The 20,240-nt window shown below is 42.7% G+C and overlaps 1 protein-coding gene across 3 annotated transcripts in view; it reads left to right on the top strand.

The window, feature by feature from the left end:
- The window catches only part of FAM184B (family with sequence similarity 184 member B), a 119,591-nt gene that overhangs the window by 74,567 nt on the left and 24,784 nt on the right, over positions 1–20,240 (top strand). For all 3 annotated transcript variants that reach the window (XM_042251262.2, XM_027970885.3, XM_042251263.2), the window contains exons 6-8: positions 2,062–2,172; positions 3,985–4,092; positions 11,259–11,365. In XM_042251262.2, coding sequence (XP_042107196.1) covers positions 2,062–2,172; positions 3,985–4,092; positions 11,259–11,365 — 326 coding nt within the window. The remainder of the gene's footprint in view (positions 1–2,061; positions 2,173–3,984; positions 4,093–11,258; positions 11,366–20,240) is intronic.

Below are 20,240 nucleotides of genomic sequence, written 5' to 3'. Positions count from 1 at the left end.
TCATTCCAATCCCAAAGAAAGGCAATGCTAAAGAATGTTCAAACTACTGCACAGTTGCACTCATCTCACACACTAGCAATGTAATGCTCAAAATTGTTCAAGTTAGGCTTTAATAGTATGTGAATCAAGAACTTCCAGATGTTCAAGCTAGATTTAGAAAAGACAGAGGAACCACAGATCAAATTGCCAATATCCACTGGATCATAGAAAAAGCAAGAGAGTTCCAGAAAAAGTTCTACTTCTGCCTTATTGACTATGCCAAAGCCTTTGACTGTGTGGATCACAACAAACTGTGGAAAGTTCTTCAAGAGATGGGAATACCAGACCACCTTACCTGCCTCCTGAGAAACCCGTATGCAGGTCAAGAAGCAACAGTTAGAACTGGACATGGAACAATGGACTGGCTCCAAATTGGGAAAGGAGTGTGTCAAGGCTGTATGTTGTCACCCTGCTTGTTTAACTTATATCAGAGTACATCATGTGAATGCCAGGCTGAATGAAGCTCAAGCTTGAAATCAAGATTGCTGGGAGAAATATCAATAGCCTCAGCTATGCAAATGACTCCACTCTATGGCAGAAAGCAAAGGGGAAATAAAGAGCCTCTTGATGAAAGTGAAAGAGGAGAGTGAAAAGGCTGACTTAAAACTCAACATTCAAAAAACTAAGATCATGGCATCCGGTCCCATCACTTCATGGCAAATAGATGGGGAAACAATGGAAACAGTGACAGACTTTATTTCCTTGGGCTCCAAAATCACTGCAGGTGGTGACTGTAGCCATGAAATTAAAAGACACTTGCTCCTTGGAAGAAAAGCTATGACCAACCTAGACAGTATATTAAAAAGCAGAGACATTACTTTGCTGGCAAAGGTCCATCTAATCAAAGGTATGGTTTTTCCAGGAATCATGTATGGATGTGAGACTTGGTCTATAAAGAAAGATGAGCACCGAAGAATTGATGCTTTTGAACTGTGGTGTTGGATAAGACTCTTGAGAGTCCCTTGGACTACAAGGAGACCAAGCCAGTCAATCCTAAATGAAATCAGTCCTGAATATTCATTGGAAGGACTGATGTTAAAGCTGAAACTCCAATACTTTGGCCACCTGATGCAAGAGCTGACTCATTAGAAGAGACCCTGATGCTGGAAAAGATTGAAGGCAGGAGGAAAGGGGATGACAGAGGATGAGATGGTTGGATGGCATCACAGTTTGACACGAGTTTGACACGAGTTTGAGCAGGCTCCGGTAGTTGGTGATGGACAGGGAAGCCTGGCATGCTGCAGTCCATGGGGTCACAAAGAGTCAGACATGAATGAGCGACTGAACTGATTGAACTGAAAGTTCAGCTAAGAGGAAAAGAATATTTCATCCACTGCTCTAGACACTTGCAAAATTTCACCAGATATTAAGTTAGATCAAAAAGGGTAGGAATCTGTAAGAATTGCCCTACTTTTAATTCATTTATCTCTTACTATTAATATGTACCTAGAACTATGCTAAGCTTGTATTAATAAGTAATGCATTGAGTCACAGAGAGGTTAGGAAATTTGCTCAAGGTCACAGAGCTAAAATGCAGCTGCACCACTCACATGAGCTCCAGAGCATTCTTTTATCTGGATCTGCATTGCACTAAGACTGTGAGGCTGTGGGGAGGGACTGTGGAAAAAGTACTTTGTGAATCCCATTGTTTTGACTAACGTAAGTTTGCTGTTGAGAAGACCAAAGAGGAAATTTCATTCTGCTTTTCATATTTCCTTGCATCTGAGGATGTATTTGACTTTTTGATTCATGGAACTGTGAGAATTGTGTCAATAATGAGCATTCTCTTTTCTTACTTGACACTACAAAACTTAAAGCCAGGGATTTACCCTGCCCTCCCCCAATATATATTAGTCTTTGTAGTGTCAGTTTAGCACCTGTTCTCATATATTTCTAATTTATATTCTTTTATGGAGTTTATGACTCTTGTGAGCTTCTTTGAAACCCCTTGGGAATAAGGCAGGGTGTGTCCTGTTCATGTTTTTATGGCTTGTGTGGTTAACTCTTCTGTGTATCATTTAGGAAGTAGAAGCACAATTGGAAGAAATGAAGAAGAAATCAGAAAATGAAATAAAGCAGCTGGAGGAAGAGAAAGCGGCCCTAAATGTGAAGCTCCAGAATTCACTGCTTGAAGTAAGTCCTGTATAAACACTGTGCTTGGGAGTGATGGTTTTGGACTCCAAGAGTTGATTAACTAAGGTGCCAGGAATCTCAGGAAGTCGCCCTGACTTTCTTACATTTAGCATCCTTGCAAGGAAGAAAAAGACTTTAGCCTGACAGGAAGATGATCTCAGGGGCATAAATTCAGCTGCAAGTAACAGAGAGCCTGATTTATAGAGGCTTAACAAAGAGACACTTAATGTCATACATAAAAGAAGGAAGCAGGAGGCTGCTGGAGTTGATTCTGTGGCTAAATAATATCAGGTCTGGAAAATCTGCAAACCTCTTGGTCCCACCATCTCCCCACCTCCTGGCAGTTTTCTGGGCATTAGATACTTCTGCCTCTGTGGACTCTTTTCTTCATCAAAAAGAATTTAAAATTTTAATTTGTAACTGCATTGCCATAAAGGTGAATACAGCAAGGCTGCATTTTTTTCCTTCCAATTTTGAATGAAAACATTTTCATGGTCCCTAAATGTATCATAGGTCCCCGATACTGCATGTAGGAGAAGTTGGCTCAGATTCCCCTTGGTTGTGAGAATGACTGTCACTGACCAGTTGTCATGTCCAAATTTAAAACAGGAAACAAGTAGGGACAGGGGTGACCAGGCCTGCCTACTTCATTAGGAAAACAAAAGGGTGTACCGAAGCCCCTAGCTGACTCCTACTCCTGCTGGTAGCATCTGTGCCACGTGGCTAGCCTGGGAAACCAAGGATTTAGCCATCAGGCCTCCATGCTGGGGGCCAGCCAGAAGGGTGGGATAGGAAATGGATGTGAGCCAGCTGAACTATGGGGTTTGCTTCTTGGGCCCATCTGTTCAAACCACCCAGGGACCAAGTTCTAAGTTTAAAAGCACTGTGGACAGTATTACTGGGGAGAAGAACTTGCCACTGGACTCTATTCATCCTTCAGCGCTATTAACACTGTGCCAGAACTCCTGAGCAGGTTTTTGCTGTAAGTTCTCAGCAGTAGTACCTACCTCATAGTGATTGTTAGGAGAATTAAGAGTTAATACTGTAAAATGCTTAGGTCTGTGCCTGACACAGAGCAAGCACATCATTAATGATGCTCTTTTTATATTTTACATATGTCTACTGAATGTTGTTGTGATTGTAAGTATGCATCTGTCTGCTCAGTGAGATGACAGCTCCTTGAAGGCAGGGACAATATTTTACCTTACCATCCTGCTTTCAGGCTGTTTCTTCTCCTCCCCACCTTATGCCTAGCATAGTACCTGAGGAGCATTAGTTTCAGCAACATCTGAGTTTCCTGTATGGCTATTAGCCTTGTTCTTCTCAAAGTATAGAGCTGGGAAACCAATCTGTTTAATTCACACTCTATATTTAGTTAATAATAACATCATAATTAAGGCCTTACAATGTAATAGCATCCTGTAGCCACCCTTCTCTCATATTATCTGTATAATTCTTAAACATTGTTCCTTTTCTTTACCAACTAATTTTGTAAAAAAGAAATAGGGTGGCCTTCCAGGAATGGTATGAAAACCAGTGGAAACCATGCTACAGCTTTGGTATACTTATATGGACATGAGTAATTTAAATGGAAGTGTTGGATATTGTAAACATGCCAGGTTCATTGACTTCTGGAGAAACTAAGCAACTAGCTAACTAGAAATGGCCCTTCAAGAACCATGTCTGGGATTTGTCTAGTGAGACACTGTCCTCAGAAGTGATTGACTCAAAGGAACAGGCTCCCAGGTTAGTGACCACAGCCAGGTGGTAGGACTTTCTTCATTGCTGAATATTTCTATTCTTCTATTTTAGGTTTTAAGGCTGGAAGAATTTATCCAACAGAATAAGGCATGTCCCCCAAGAGGCAATGAAAGGCCCCAGGAATTGGACTGCCAGCACTGCAACATTTTAGAGACCCAGGTAACCTCGAGCTTTTTCTGCTTTAATTAAGGATATTTTTCTTCTCCTTTTCAGCACTTTGGTGTCCCCAGTGACACATGCTGGCATTAATGGGCCCTTTTATTTCCCCTCTCAGAGCTGCCAAAATGCCTGGGGAAAAAAAATCATTACAAAATCAATTTGCAACAACCATGAAGAAAATAGAGTTCTGAGTAATTATCTGCATGGTTTGAAAAAGAACAAGGCTTGTCAGATAAATCTTCCTTCCCTCTCTGGGAGCAGCCTGACTGGCAGACAAAGGGGCACTGGACTTTGGTTCTGCCTGGAGCATGAATCCTAACAGTAATCACAAGGCCCCTTGCATCCCTCCACATCCACGTCCATGTCTGTGATATCTGTTACTCTCACGGTAGCCTGCCCATGTGATGCTGCCCTTTTTTAAGGGGCGGTGCTTCAGGATAGAATCTAGTTTCTGTTTGTCTCTGTCAGGCTCTGTTTGTCTGTCAGTCTCTGTTTGGCTCTGTCATGCTAGGCTATGTTCTTTCCCTCGGGTTGCCATAATGACATACCACACCCTTGGGGCTTAAACCACAAAAATGTATTGTCTCACAGTTTTGAAGACTGAAAGTCCAAAATCACAGTGTGAGCAGGGTTGGCTCCTTCAGGTGGCTCTGGGTAGAGTCTATTCCGTGCCTCTCTCCAGCTTCTGGCGGCTGGTGGCACTCCTTGGCATTCCTTGCTTGTCACCACATCACTCCAGTCTCTGCCTCTATCATCACACTGCCTCCTTCACGGTGTGTCTCTGGGTCCTCATATGGCCTTCTTATAGGGACACTAGTCATTGGATTTAGGGCTCACCCTAATCCAGTATGACCTTATTTTAACTAATTATATCTGCAAAAGCCTAGGTTGCAAGTAAAGTCACTTCTCTAGGTGCTGGAGTTAGGACTTCAATGTCTCTTCTTAGGGGCACAATTTAACCTAAAATATAGGCACTCAGTTAACATTCCTTGCATAATGTCAGAAACATAAATACTTCCTGTGAAGTTCATGTTTGAGTACCCTGACCTGAAGGACCCTCTTGGTTCCTATTTCAACTTGCCTCTTAATCTTTACACCTGGCACCATAAAAAATCCGTTGCCTAAATTTCATATATTTTATTGCTGCCTCAAATTTTCAGTCCACTTCAGACTCCAGGTGGGAAAACACTATGTAGGTGAGTCTGAATCTCACTGCTTTGTCCTCATCCAGGTAATCGACCCATTTCCCTGTACCTGCATGTCTTCAGAAACTATAAATTCTCCCTGTTGATTCTAGTCCTGTTTTGCAAACAACAGCCCTACTGGGATAACTCATATTTAACCTTAACCACCAGGGTAGAAACTCTCATCTGACCTGTCTGGGTCTAGACAACAATCCCTTCAAGAGCTCAGTTCTAGACAGAAGTAAAGAAGGAAGAACCTTCATGAGTATCAGTTCTGCTTGATTCAACTCAACATGTATGTTATTCATTCATTCCACAGTCATCTGTGAAACAATGACAGAAACAGTACATGTAAATGCTCAGTAGGTGCTAACTCTTGCCATTGTAGGATTTGCTAGGTCCAGTGGCCTGAGAAGCCTGAACTCTGATAGAGTTGCTGCACTGCACTCCATCACGGTTGTCCGTGTACCCCTACGGCAGTAGGTGCAAGTGTCTGTTTCCGCACAACCTTACCGACACAACGGGTTACACAACTTTCTGAACTCGGTCAAGCTATATCAGAGAAAATGTATAATTTAGTTCAGATATTTTTGTCCAGCAAAATCTATGCCAACCAAGCGAGTCAAAGCTTTGCCAAGGCCCTAGAGGTACAAAGTCCAGGCTTGTGTGGATGGAGGGTGAGCAGTGCAGTGAACCCTGCACCCACACGGGACACAACAAAGGTTGTTCTTAGCTGTTCTGCCAGAGCATTTCAGTGAGTCAAGAGAGATATAAATAATAAGGCCGATTTGAGAGCAGACTTTTCACTCCATTCCCAGAATACACAGAGGGAGGGCTGCCAACCCTGGGTGTGGCTCTGTCCTCATGGTAGACAGCTGAGACTCCGCTGAGCCTTTTATCCTGGCTTCTCATGTCTGGCCTCCTTGATTCTCTTAGGTTCACAATGTTCTTCATTAGTTTCCAGAAAGTCATGTGACTCTTGGTAATTTTCACAGAAACTTTTTTTGTGGAAATTTCCGGTGTCTGAGTGAGCCAGGGACAGAGAAGGGGTGAAGTTTTCATAGATCCTTGCCTGCACCTTCTCCAGAAGAAAAAGGAAAGTCATTTGTGGTCATTATTATTCAAGTCATTTCACCTCAACAAGTATTTCTGAGTGCTGTCATTAAGAGAGGCCCAGGGCTGGATGAGTAAGGGTGGTCTTCAGAGAGCTCCATTTCAAATGCAGGAAGTAAATATTATATAATTACCTCTCTGGCATCAGTTTCCTCGCTGGTGCTAGTGGCAAACAGATCAAGTGCCAAGAACATAGTACTGTACACAGTCCCACACAACAACCCTATGAGGCAAGTGTTATTATCCTCGCTTTACAGATAGGGAAACTGAGGCCCAAAGAGGAACACCAGTGTCCAAATTACAGTTCTGTACTGCTTTTCATTAGTAAAATGGCAGACATGATTCCTGTCCTCCACCCCAGAGACTTGTAATAAATGGAAGAAAGCACATGAAGTCACTTTGCAAAACTGTTAAAAGAGTCTATAACGTAAGGTGACTTTGTAGTATCTATTACAGTCCCCTGTAATCATTTCAGCAAAACCCCATTGCATTAGGTGTTCTATTTTTAAGATGTACATAATGCTGCCTTTGAAAAATTGTCAAATGAACTTGAGAAAGACTTTCAATATTTCCTTCCTGAAGATTTCCTGGGCGTGGGTGTTTCTTTAAAATAGAAACAACCCAGATGAGGTTCACTGCCTAGATGAAAGATGAAGACCTAATGTGACTGTGGGTTTAAAATAACCAGCCATTTGCTTGGGAGGAGTTGGGAGGAGGCTTTTGCAGTGGATGGTTAGGGGAGAAGCAGAGCTATTTATTTTCTGTGCATACTTTTGATGGAGAGAGTCCTGGACAGAACCTGAGAAATGCCTGATGAGGAATGCAAGAGTGTGAATTAGGGGCGATTAACTCAGGATACACCCAGAGTGGCTCAGTGTTGGTCCTGGGAGGCACTCACTGGGATCCCAAGCAGACAACCAGAAAAGGGATGCTGGAGAGTCTGCCCTATTTGAAATTCAGAGAAATGAGTATTGGTGAGCTTGAAAGTGCTCTTTCAGCCTACTGTTCATTTCCATGGTCAGGTTCATTTGAGAAATATTCAGATGGTACCCCAGTTCCTTTGGAATTGTGTACTTTGACCCAAAATACCAAGTACAGAAGGTGGGGTGGTGAAGGAGGTGAATGCTTGCCATTTATATGGTCTGTTGGTCCCCTCTGCTGAACCATTAGTTTGTTGAAATCAAGAATTATATCTCTTATTGATCTCTGTCCTTCCAGCACCTAACATACCCACATCTGGCAGATGTTTGCACCTCGTTGTATATTAACTGATCCATGACATGACAACTGAATGAATGGAGCTGAGGGTACTGTTTCAAGCTGGATTAGGAACACCTTCAAAAATTAGCCTTGGCCAGAGGATGATTTAAAGAAACACTGGGGTCCTTTAATTACTTGCAGGGAGGGGGAGGACTCATCTCCTTTTAGGGGGAAGGATATCCTTGTCTTCGGTTTCTAGGGAGCTGGAAGCAAGTGAACAGAAACAGAAAAGATTACTGAGTTTATCTCCCCGTTGATTTGGGAAGCAGCCTTCATCTATCAGGTTGATTTTAAGTGTCTGATTTGCAAATACTTTTCAGTAATACATTCGTATCACAGTTTGAACTCACCCATTTAGGCCCTGATACTGGCAGCTGGTGATCATGCTAACACAACAGAGTGCCAGTGCAGTCACATGGAAGTCTGGACTTTTCCGACCATAGATCCCCTCTGCAGCACAAGGACAGGGTTGTCTTTCCTGCCCACCTCCCTGAGTTGCAGGCATCCATGAGTTACTACCTGGAAATGGATGGGTGCTACGCTGTGGGGAGCTGCTGTAGTCATCTGAGTGCATTGTCAGCCTTTTTAAGCATTTTCTATCCTCTCCTGTTTCTGGACTCCTGCCCAGGATGCCTTTAAATAAATCAGTGGTCGATAAGGTAGCCCAGAAATTACATCCTGCACATTCTCTGTCACAGTCTTCACAGTGGCTCAGAGTGCATTTGAAACTCTTTTTCATCTTCACAACTGTCAGGAGATCTTTGTCCATTATTCATGTTGCTTTAAGTTCCTTCTCCCTTTTCCCTTGATCAGTCTTAGCAGTAGTTTGAATGTCTTTTCAAAAAGCCGGCTTTCAGATGTGCTGGTCACATCTGTCTTTTTCTATGCCATTAATTTTTGTCTTTCATACTTCTTTGTCCTTTCTACTTACTTTGGGTTTATTATGTTATCCTTTTTCTAACTTCTTAAATGTTCTATAATAAATACACTTAAGGCTATAAATTTCCCTCTCAGCGTATGTCTTTAGCTGTATCCCAGAGTTTTGAAGTTTATCTCACTTTTTAAACCTACTTTCTTACTGGTTTCTAAATTTTTTGCATTGTCATTAGATAATGTGGTCTATAAAATGTCAATATTCTAGCTATGCTGAAATTTGCTCTGTAGCCTGCTGTGGAGTCAGTTTTTAAAAAATATTTCCTATGTGATAGCCAAAAAGTATATTATATATTCTGTTTGGTTGTTAAAGGTTTATTGCTGTTGTTCAGTCACTAAGTCGTGTCTGACTCTTTGTGATCCCCATGGTTAAAGCTTATATATTTAAACTCTAGTTCTGGTGTTCACTGTATGACCTTGGGCAAGGTTCATCACCTTTAAAATGGTATGATTCTCACCTCATAGAGTTGAGGGTGCACACTGAGCATTATATGAACATTAACAGTGAGTACTGTTCTTTTTTAGCTACTAGTTTCAGCTTATTAATCTTGTTCAAATCTTCCATTTCCTAGCTTATTTTGTGTACCTGATATATGAGTCTCTGAGAAGTGCATATTAAAATCTCCCATTATAAATCTGCCTGTTCCTACCTACATTTCTGAACATTTTGCCTTATGTTTTCAGGCTGTGTGGCCACGTCCCTCAGTTCACAAGTTCATTATTACAGCTTTGTAGTGATGATTCATTTTACTAGGCTTCCTTGATAGCTCAGTTGGTAAAGAATCAGCCTGCATGCAGGAGACCTGGGTTCAATTCCTGGGTTGGGAAGATCCCCTGGAGAAGGGATAGGCTACCCACTCCAGAATTCTTGGACTTCCCTTGTGGCTTAGCTGGTAAAGAATCTGCCGGCAATATGGGAGACCTGGGTTCAATTCCTGGGTTGGGAAGATCCCCTGGAGAAGGGAAAGGCTCCCCACTCCAGTATCTGGCCTGGAGAATTCCATCAACTGTATAGAACATGGGGTCACAAAGATTCCTTTTACTAGGGTAGATATATTCATGTTAAACTGAGTCAATTCTTATTTATTGTGATTACTGTTACCGTTAGGATTGTTACATCATAAATAAGAAGAAGTGGGATTTAAACATAGGCAATTTGCTGCCAGAGCCCAAGTTTTAAATGAGTGAAGGTCTCTTGGTTGTGGTGAGTGAAGTGAGGAAGCTAGACATGTAAATATCATAGGATAGAGCATTTCAGGCAGCAAGAACAACCAGTACAAAGGCCCTGAGGAAAGTACATGCTTGTTGTTTGGAGGCAGTAAGACTAAGAGTTCAGTTCTGGACATGTTACAGTTTGAGAAGCGTATTAAGCATCTGAATGATGTCTGGAGGGCAGTTGGATATACAAGTCCAGAGTTTAGTGGGAAACTTGGAAATGGAGATAAACTGTTTGTCATTAGTATCCATGGAACTAGATGAGATACTAGGGAGTAAGACAGAAAAGAGAAGTCCAAGGACTGAGGTTTAGGGCAGGAAAGGAGGAGGCTTTAGCAGAGGAGACAGAGAAGGAGTAGCTGAGAGAGAGGAGGAAACCCAGGAAAGGGGGCTGCGTAGAGGAGGGAAGGAACAGATATTCCAGTTTTGCAGAAAAGTTCAATTAACTGAAGCCCATGGAATGACCATTGGGATTTGGCAACATGGAGGTCCTCACTGGCCTTGACGTTGGTGACCTTTCATAGACATTAGATTACATAGAAGGTAACCAGAGCAGTTTCATTCTATGTCAGGGAGGGAGGGGAGCCCAAGGCCCCATCTTCCAGTCTCAGCTTTGCCTCTCTTATCACCAAGGGCATCTCTCAGTCCCTGGAGCATGGTTTGAAAACCAGAGATGTAACCAACCACTTTGTTTTACAGCTGACGAAGCTCAGGGCCAGAAAAACACAAGACTGGCAGAGACACATAATTAGCAGAAAGCCCAGGTAGCAATTTATTATTATTTAATGAGATTTCTCAACAAAGAGATCTATCCTAGCCTGTCTTACACTGTTTTCCGTGGACAGTGGCAAGTAGAGGAATCAAAATAAGAAAGTCTTCATTTTTCTATCTCTGCTGAAAGAGGAAATGATAACGTGAACAAATTCTGTTGATAGAAAATTCTGAAGCCTCATTATTAACTCATGATTTCCATATTGTCCTCCCACCATACCACACTTCTCAAGGCTTCTGATCAAGTTCCATGTTTTCTGATCCTGCGTTATAGGATGTAGCAGACTGCCACCTGTAATATGAGTATAATAATAATACCAGTTGCTCACCCTTATAGACCAGTGGCTGTTGCTGGCACTGTTCTCTGATCCCCACAACAGCCCCAGGGTTGCATTTCATTTCCATTCCTCTCTGATAGAAATCCTGGACAAGCTACGTGCTTTAGTTTCTCTCTCTGTGCTTTAGTTTCATCAGCTGCGTGACATGCTTGCTAGACTGAAAAGCAGGATACAGGGATCAGGGCTGACACTGCTCCTGAATCAGGCAGTGGGCTCAGCACTGAATCATCACAGGCCTGAGAGCTGCGGGGATTGCTAGAGGCTCTTTCTCCTCCGCTCTCTGGTTTGGTAAACCACAGGTTGGCTGCAGGAACTTTACTTTAGTCTCATCTTACAACTGTTTTTCCCTTAGGATCCGTGCTTGAGACCGAATGAACCTTCTCAGACTCTGCCCAAAGGAGAGGAATATCAAGATAAGTTAGCAGCTGAAGAAGGAACCAGCAGCGAAGAAGAGGAAAGGTACAGGAGGACAGACAGGCTTCCGAGGGCTCCAGTGAATGAGGACTCACACTTGGAGGACTCATTCATTCCTTCTGTCCTCACATATTTATCACTGCCCCATGCATGAAGCTTAGGGAGGGAACAGAAATGTCTTGTGTGCCTCCAGCACATCTAAGGACTTGACCTGAATTATTTAATTGTCACACCAACTCAGAGAGACCATTTTATAGATTAAGAACCTAACACTCAAAAAGGTTAATAAACTGCCCCAAATTCAGACAGACCTGGACTGGCCCAAACCTCTGCCTCCTATTCTTCCAAGTGTTCTTTTACTAAGTGAGGGACATGAGGGAGCTTTGTCACAGAGAGGAACTCTCCCTCCTTTATCACCTATATTAGCTTTTGCTGCTCTAACAAACATGCCCAAAATATCAATGATTTTAGCTCATCGGTCAGCTATCTTTATTCTTGGCTCTGCCAAGCTCTTCTGGTTTTATATGACCTTGGCTCCTGACTAAGTCTGATGTTATCGCTCTGCCCCAAACCACGGATAGAGTTTAAGTCTGCTCAGATGCCATCCCATTCTGGGACCGAGACTGATGGATTAGCCTCTATCCAAGGCATGTTGTTGTCATGGTAAAGGGAAAAAGCTCAAAAAAGCTGATGAAAACATGTAGTGCCTCTTAAAGCCTACACTGAGAACTGCACTGTGTCGTTTTTATCCACATTCCATTGGTCAAAGCAAGTCACGTGACCAAAACTAATACTCTGAGCAGAAGGTAATATGCTCTCCACAGGTCTTAGTTAGTTTCAGCTGCTATAACAAAATACCATACAACAGAAGGTTATTCTCACAGTTCTGGATGCTGGGGATCAAGGTGCTGCCCGTTCAGTTCCTGGTGAGGACTCTTCCTGGTTTGCACATGGCCATCTTCTTCTGTCTTCTCATGGAGAAGAGAGAGGCAGCAGACAGTGTGGGAGGAGGTCTCTCTTGTGTCTTTTCTTACAAAGGCACTAATCTCATCATGAGAGCTACTCTTTCATGACCTAATTACCTCCAGTGGCCTCATTTCCAAGTACCATCATATTGGTGATTGAAGTTTCAACATATGAATTTGGGGAGACACAATTCAATCCACAGCATCACATAAGGCAGTTGGTATTTGCTGAGCAATAAAAATCTGTCACACCACCTCACAAGTTTCTGATACAGTAGGTCTGGGTATATCCCAACCTTGTGTCTTTTGAGAAAGCTTCCCAGGTGATTCTGAGGCTACCGCAGTTATACTTCACTTCCCCACACCAATGAACAGCTGTGTGGGGTCCTGACGGATGACATGGAGTCAATGCTACCATCTGGTAGCTCTTCAAATAGTCCTGGTGAGAGCTCTCTTCCTGGTTTGCACATGTCCTTCTCATGTCCTCTCATGGAGAAGAGAGAAGCAGCAGACGATGTGGGAGGAGGTCCCTCTTTTGTCTTTTCTTATAAAGACACTAATCTCACCATGTGGGAGATTAGTTGTCATAGTCTATTTGGACTGCCCTGCTTCATTCTGCATTCCAAGGCCAAATTTGCCTGTTACTCCAGGTGATTCTTGACTTCCTACTTTTGCATTCCAGTCCCCTATAATGAAAAGGACATCATTTTTAGGTGTTAGTTCTAAAAGGTCAGCAAATTTGGCCTTGGAATGCGGAATGAAGCAGGGCAAAGACTAATAGAGTTTTGCCAAGAAAATGCACTGGTCATAGCAAACACCCTCTTCCAACAACACAAGAGAAGACTCTACACATGGACATCACCAGATGGTCAACACCGAAATAAAATTGATTATATTCTTTGCAGCCAAAGATGGAGAAGCTCTATACAGTCAACAAAAACAAGACTAGGAGCTGACTGTGGCTCAGATCATGAACTCATTACCAAACTCAGACTTAAATTGAAGAAAGTAGGGAAAACCGCTCGGAGAAGGCAATGGCACCCACTCCAGTACTCTTGCCTGGAAAATCCCATGGAAGGACGAGCCTGGTAGGCTGCAGTCCATGGGGGTCGCTAAGAGTCAGACACGACTGAGCGACTTCACTTTCACTTTTCACTTTCATGCATTGGAGAAGGAAATGGCAACCTACTCCAGTGTTCTTGCCTGGAGAATCCCAGGGATGGGGGAGCCTGGTGGGCTTCCGTCTATGGGGTCACACAGAATCGGACATGACTGAAGCAACTTAGCAGCAGCAGCAGCAGCAGCAGGGAAAACCACTAGACCATTCAGGTATGACCTAAATCAAGTCCCTTATGATTATACAGTGGAAGTGAGAAATAGATTTAAGGGCTAGGTCTGATAGATAGAGTGCCTGATGAACTATGGAATGAGGTTCGTGACATTGTACAGGAGACAGGGATCAAGACCATCCCCATGGAAAAGAAATGCAAAAAAGCAAAATGGCTGTCTGGAGAGGCCTTACAAATAGCTTTGAAAAGAGGAGAAGCAAAAAGCAAAGGAGAAAAGGAAAGATAAAAGCATCTGAATGCAGAGTTCTAAAGAACAGCAAGAAGAGATAAGAAAGCCTTCTTCAGCGATCAATGCAAAGAAATAGAGGAAAAGAACAGAATGGGGAAGACTAGAGATCTCTTCAAGAAAATTAGAGATACCAAAGGAACATTTCATGCAAAGATGGGCTTGATAAAGGACAGAAATGGTATGGACCTAACAGAAGCAGAAGATATTAAGAAGAGGTGGCAAGAATACACAGAACTGTACAAAAAAGAGCTTCATGACCCGGGTAATCACAATGGTGTGATCACTCATCTAGAGCCAGACATCCTGGAATGTGAAGTCAAGTGGGCCTTAGAAAGCATCACTATGAACAAAGCTAGTGGAGGTGATGGAATTCCAGTTGATCTATTTCAAATCCTGAAAGATGATACTGTGAAAGTGCTGCACTCAATATGCCAGCAAATTTGGAAAACTCAGCAGTGGCCACAAGACTGGAAAAGGCCAGTTTTCATCCCAATTCCAAAGAAAGGCAATGCCAAAGAATGCTCAAATTACCGCACAATTGCACTCATCTCACATGCTAGTAAAGAGATGCTCAAAATTCGCCAAGCCAGGCTTCAGTAATACATGAACCGTGAACTTCCAGATGTTCAAGCTGGTTTTAGAAAAGGCAGAGGAACCAGAGATCTAATTGCCAACATCTGCTGGATCATGGAAAAAGCAAGAGAGTTGCAGAAAAACATCTATTTCTGCTTTATTGACTATGCCAAAACCTTTGACTGTGTGGATCACAATAAACTGTGGAAAATTCTGAGAGAGATGGGAATACCAGAGCATCTGACCTGTATCTTGAGAAATCTATATGCAGGTCAGGAAGCAACAGTTAGAACTGGACATGGATCAACAGACTGGTTCCAAACTGGGAAAGGAGTACGTCAAGGCTGTATATTGTCACCCTGCTTATTTAACTTATATGCAGAATACATCATGAGAAACGCTGGACTGGAAGAAACACAAGCTGGAATCAAGATTGCCAGGAGAAATATCAATAACCTCAGATATGCAGATGACACCACTCTAATGGCAGAAAGTGAAGAGGAGCTAAAAAGCCTCTTGATGAAAGTGAAAGAGGAGAGTGAAAAAGTTGGCTTGAAGCTCAACATTCAGAAAATGAAGATCATGGCATCCGGTCCCATCACTTCATGGGAAATAGATGGGGAAACAGTGGAAACAGTGTCAGACTTTATTTTGGGGGGCTCTAAAATCACTGCAGATGGTGACTGCAGCCATGAAATTAAAAGACGTTTACTCCTTGGAAGAAAAGTTATGACCAACCTAGATAGCATGTTCAAAAGCAGAGACATTACTTTGCTGACTAAGGTCTGTCTAGTCAAGGCTATGGTTTTTCCAGTAGTCATGTATGGATGTGAGAGTTGGACTGTGAAGAAAGCTGAGCGCCAAAGAACTGATGCTTTTGAACTGTGGTGTTGGAGAAGACTCTTGAGAGTCCCTTGGACTGCAAGGAGATCCAACCAGTCAATTCTGAAGATCAGCCCTGGGATTTCTTTGGAAGGAATGACGCTAAAGCTGAAACTCCAGTACTTTGGCCACCTCATGCGAAGAGTTGACTCATTGGAAAAGACTCTGATGCTGGGAGGGATTGGGGGCAGGAGGAGAAGGGGATGACAGAGTATGAGATGGCTGGATGGCATCACTGACTTGATGGACATGAATCTGAGTGAACTCCAGGAGTTGGTGATGGACAGGGAGGCCTGGCGTGCTGCGATTCATGGAGTCGCAAAGAGTCGGACATGACTGAGAGACTGAACTGAACTGATTTGTACTGCTTAGCAAAATCCCATAAACTGGGTGGCTTATGAACAATAGAAATCTATTTCTCACAGTTATGGAGGCTAAAAGTCCAAGGTCAAGGTGATGGCAGTTTCTGTGTCTGATGAGGACTCATTTTTCTGGCTTATAGAAGGCATCTTTTCATTCTGTCTTCACAAGGTGGACGGGCAAGGGCCTCTTTTATAAAGATATTAATCCCATTCATGAGGGTCTCACCTTCATGACCTAATCACCTTCCAAAGGCCTCGTTTCTTAATACTGTTAGATTGGGCAGTAGGTTTCAAAATAGGAATTTTGAAGGGACAGCAACATTTATAAGCTAGAATTGAGGAAGCAAAGCCTACACCCCTAAGTCATATCAATGGCAGCATCAGGTACCCTATAGTCTGTGAACTTTCTAGCTAATAATACTTGCCCAGCTCCCTCTGGATTCTGTCTTGGGATCTATGAGATGTGTAACCATAGCAGTTAAAGAGCACGGACTCTGGAGTCGGGCCTCCAGACTAAATGCTGGTGCTGTTACTTACCCCTGGAAGCTACGAATCTTATTCTGTTCAAAACTAACAAAGGGAAAGAAATAATCTTTACTGTGAAAATACTGGCAAGGATTTCAAGAAGTCTCTAAGGGGCCCAGCTTGGGTCATTTGTCCATCCTTGAGCCAGTCATTCTGGCCAAGGAGATGTCTGGCTCTGATGGATCAGGTATGTGTCACATGCCGTTCCCATGGGCCAGTTAAGGATGAGGGCAGAGTTAGCTGCATCTGAACCTTGTAGACTAAACAGGATCACTATGGAAAGAGAAAAGGCTTCCCCAAGGAGAAGATGCTGGGCAGACCAACAGTAGGTGATCATAGCAACCTTGTCTTTTCTCCTGTGTAGCTTTGTTGGTAAGGGGGTTACTCAACTACAGAAGAAAATGAAGAGGTGTGGGGTCTGTCGGAGAAGGCAATGGCACCTCACTCCAGTACTCTTGCCTGGAAAATCCCATGGACGGAGGAGCCTGGTAGGCTGCAGTCCATGAGGTAGCGAAGAGTCAGACACAACTGAGCGACTTCACTTTCACTTTTCACTTTCGTGCATTGGAGAAGGAAATGGCAACCCACTCCAGTGTTCTTGCCTGGAGAATCCCAGGGACGGGGGAGCCTGGTGGGCTGCCATCTATGGGGTTGCACAGAGTCGGACACGACTGAAGTGATTTAGCAGCAGCAGCAGCAGCAGCAGCAGTGGGGTCTGTAGGCTTCTTTCATGGGGGTTTTAGTTAGAGTGTAAGAACTGACAAGTATAGAAAGATCTACAGTCAGAGGCTGCAGAACAGAACAGACACATTGGTTCTTTAGGGGTGAGGTTGTATATTCAGTAGTGAACCCCTTGAAGGTTGCTTCTCAGAGAACTTTTGGCACAGTGAGTTTTCCATTGGCTGCTGATTTAAGGTGGGGGTAGCAGGTCAGATGGGCTTCCCTGGTGGCTCAGCGGTAAAGAATCTGCCTACAGTGCAGGAGACCTGGGTTCAATCCCTGGGTCAGGAAAACCCTGGAGGAGGGCATGGCAACCCACTCTAGTACTCCTGCTTAGAGAATCCCATGGACAGAGGAGCCTGGCAGGCTACATTCCATAGGGTCACACAAAGTTGGACATGACTGAAGTGATTAAACAGCAGCAGCAGCAGGTCAGAATCAACTTCAGTGTGAGCAGGGGGAGTCAGAAGAGTCCGCTATGGCTTGCTTGTGAGAGATGATAGTATAGGATCAGCTTTTTAGGGTACAAGGGAATTTGACACAAGAGAATAGAGTGAGAGAGGGACATTCTCATTTGTGGTGTTCCCAGGAATGAGGATGTGATAAATATAATAACAGTAAATATTTACTGAATGCTGCATTAACCCATTTAATTTTCATTAGGTAGATACCATTATTGAAGTACTTCATTTTAAAGATGAAGGAAACTGAAGAACAGAGAGGTTAAGTGGCTTGTCTTTCTACTTATTCTGCCAGTAGATGGTAGGATCCAGATGATAGCCTCTCTGGCTCCAGAACTAATGTTTTTAACTACATCTCAACTTAGGGCAGCTGTTCTTATGCCATATGAAGTTCCACAGTTTTCCTGTTTTTTAAGATCACTCTCTCCTTTAATACTCAGTAAAATGACTGAACTTGCACTTCCAGCTGTGGCAGGGTGACTGGTACTAGACTTGCCCTCTTTCTATAGACAACTTTAAAAGTGAGCAAAATAAATGACAACTCGTTTAGTAACAGGACAATATGCAGAGAAAGACCATGTTCCTTAGAAGAGAAACATGGATTGAATCCCATAATCACTCCACATTTTCTCCTGCCTCTCTGTCCTGGGGACAGTGCCAACCACAGTGCAGAGAAGTGGAGGTAAGTTGAGCTGAGGAAGCAGACATCAGGGCTCAGGGCTGCCAGAGTAGCTGGAATTTGTATGGTAGGGTACCAGAAGAGAAGATACTAAGTGGGGGTGTAGGGGGCAGAAATCTATGAGAAATTTCCATAGGTCCTTGCCAGGAGCTTGAGTGAGACTCAGGAGGCCTAGGAGTATGCTGCTGCCATGGTGCTGAGAAAAATGAAGGTACTAGAGATGGGGAGCTAGGAGACACTGGATTCCAAGATCAGCTACAATGAAAAAGCCTTTCTGAGCTCTGTGAGCATTGAGTTGAGACCTCAGAAACAACACTTTAGGAGTAAGAAACACACCCTGTAGAATAAGGGCCATACCCTAGAACAGAGGACAATGTTGAACTATCAGTTCAGTTCAGTCGCTCAGTCATGTCCGACTCTTTGCAACCCCATGAATCGCAGCACGCCAGGCCTCCCTGTCCATCACCAACTCCCGGAATACCATACATGCTCTATAAAAAGACAAATCCAGGCATTAAAAGATCAGGAAGAGCCCTGAGTAATTTGATTGGCTGTCATAACAAAACTAAACACTTCTGAAAGGAATTCATAATACAGACTCCTAGTATTATCCACAGTATTGAGCATTTGATGAAAACATTATAAGACATGCAAGGAAGCAGAACAGTATGACTTATAATCAAGAAAAAAATCAGCTAATATAGCCTAAAATGACCTAGATATTGGAATTAGCAGACAAAGACTTGAAAGCAATTATATGAGCCACGTTCAGGGAAAGGATTGTTATAATGAATGAAGAAATAGGGAATTTCTGCAGAGAAATGAAAACCTTGAAGCAATGGAAATTCTAAAGCTGTAAAGTACAATATCCACAATGAAAACCTCATTAGATGTACTTAACAGCAAATTAAAATCACAGAAGAAAAGTTTATTGCCTGAAGATAGATCAGTAGAAACCATCTTATCCAAAGAATGAGGGGGGAAATTTTTTTTTAAATGAGATTCTTAGTGACGTGTGGGACAATATCAAATAGTTTAACATGCATGTATTTAGAGCCCATATGTAAAAAGGGAAAGAAGATGAACCAGGAAAAAATATTTGGAAAAAATGACCAAAAATTCCCCCAATTTGATGTGGGACACCCATTTACATATTCAAGAAGCTCGGTGAACTCCCACAGAATAAATCTGAAGATAACAATGCCTAGATACATCATAGAAAATCTGCTGAAAACAAAATATATCCCCCAAAATCTTACAAGCAGTCAGGTTTTTAAGAAGACAAATTACATACAGGAGACAGTTGGCTTTTCATGAATACTAATGACAACTGACTTGTCATCAACCTTCTAGGCTCATTTTCTGATGAAAGCCAGAAAATGAAGCAGTATCATTAAGGTTATAAATGGAGGAAAAAAAAAAAAACCTGTAAAATCCTAATTTTAAATCCAGTGAAAATATCCTTCAAAAATGAGAATGAAATAGAACATTTTCAGGTATATAAAAGCTAAGAGGACTTTTCACTGGTTAAGCTGTAGTATGATAAACAGCAGTAGAATTTATTGAAGCTGAAAGGAAATTACAGCAAATTTAAAGTTGCATCTACAGGAGAAAATGAAGAGCATCAGAAATGGTAAATGTATGCTGCTGCTAAGTCACTTCAGTCGTGTCCGACTCTGTGCGACCCCATAGACGGTGGCCCACCAGGCTCCCCCGTCCCTGGGATTCTCCAGGCAAGAACAATGGAGTGGGTTGCCATTTCCCTCTCCAGCGCATGAAAGCGAAAAGTGAAAATGAAGTCGCTGAGTTGTGTCCAACTCTTTGCGACCCCATGGACTGTAGCCCACCAGGCTCCTCCATCCATGGGATTTTCCAGGCGAGAGTACCGGAGTGGGGTACCATTGCCTTCTCCGGTAGATGTATAGGTAAATATAAAAAACTACTGCTTTTCTTTCTCTTTAATTTCTTTAAAAGACATATAACTGCTTAATAATTAAGCAGTATATTATGAAGTTCACAATGCATATAGTTGAATAATATATGACCGCTAGCACAAAGAATGGGGATTAATGGAATTATAGTATTGTAAGGGACTCATATTTTATATGAAGAGGTACAATGTTAACTCTAAGTTGGTTGTGGTAAGTTAAGGATACAAGCTGTAATCCACAGAGC

This window comes from Ovis aries, chromosome 6, assembly GCF_016772045.2.
Source record: "Ovis aries strain OAR_USU_Benz2616 breed Rambouillet chromosome 6, ARS-UI_Ramb_v3.0, whole genome shotgun sequence".
In the NCBI taxonomy this organism is placed as follows: Eukaryota; Metazoa; Chordata; class Mammalia; order Artiodactyla; family Bovidae; genus Ovis; species Ovis aries.
This window is presented reverse-complemented; position numbering and strand designations above follow the sequence as displayed.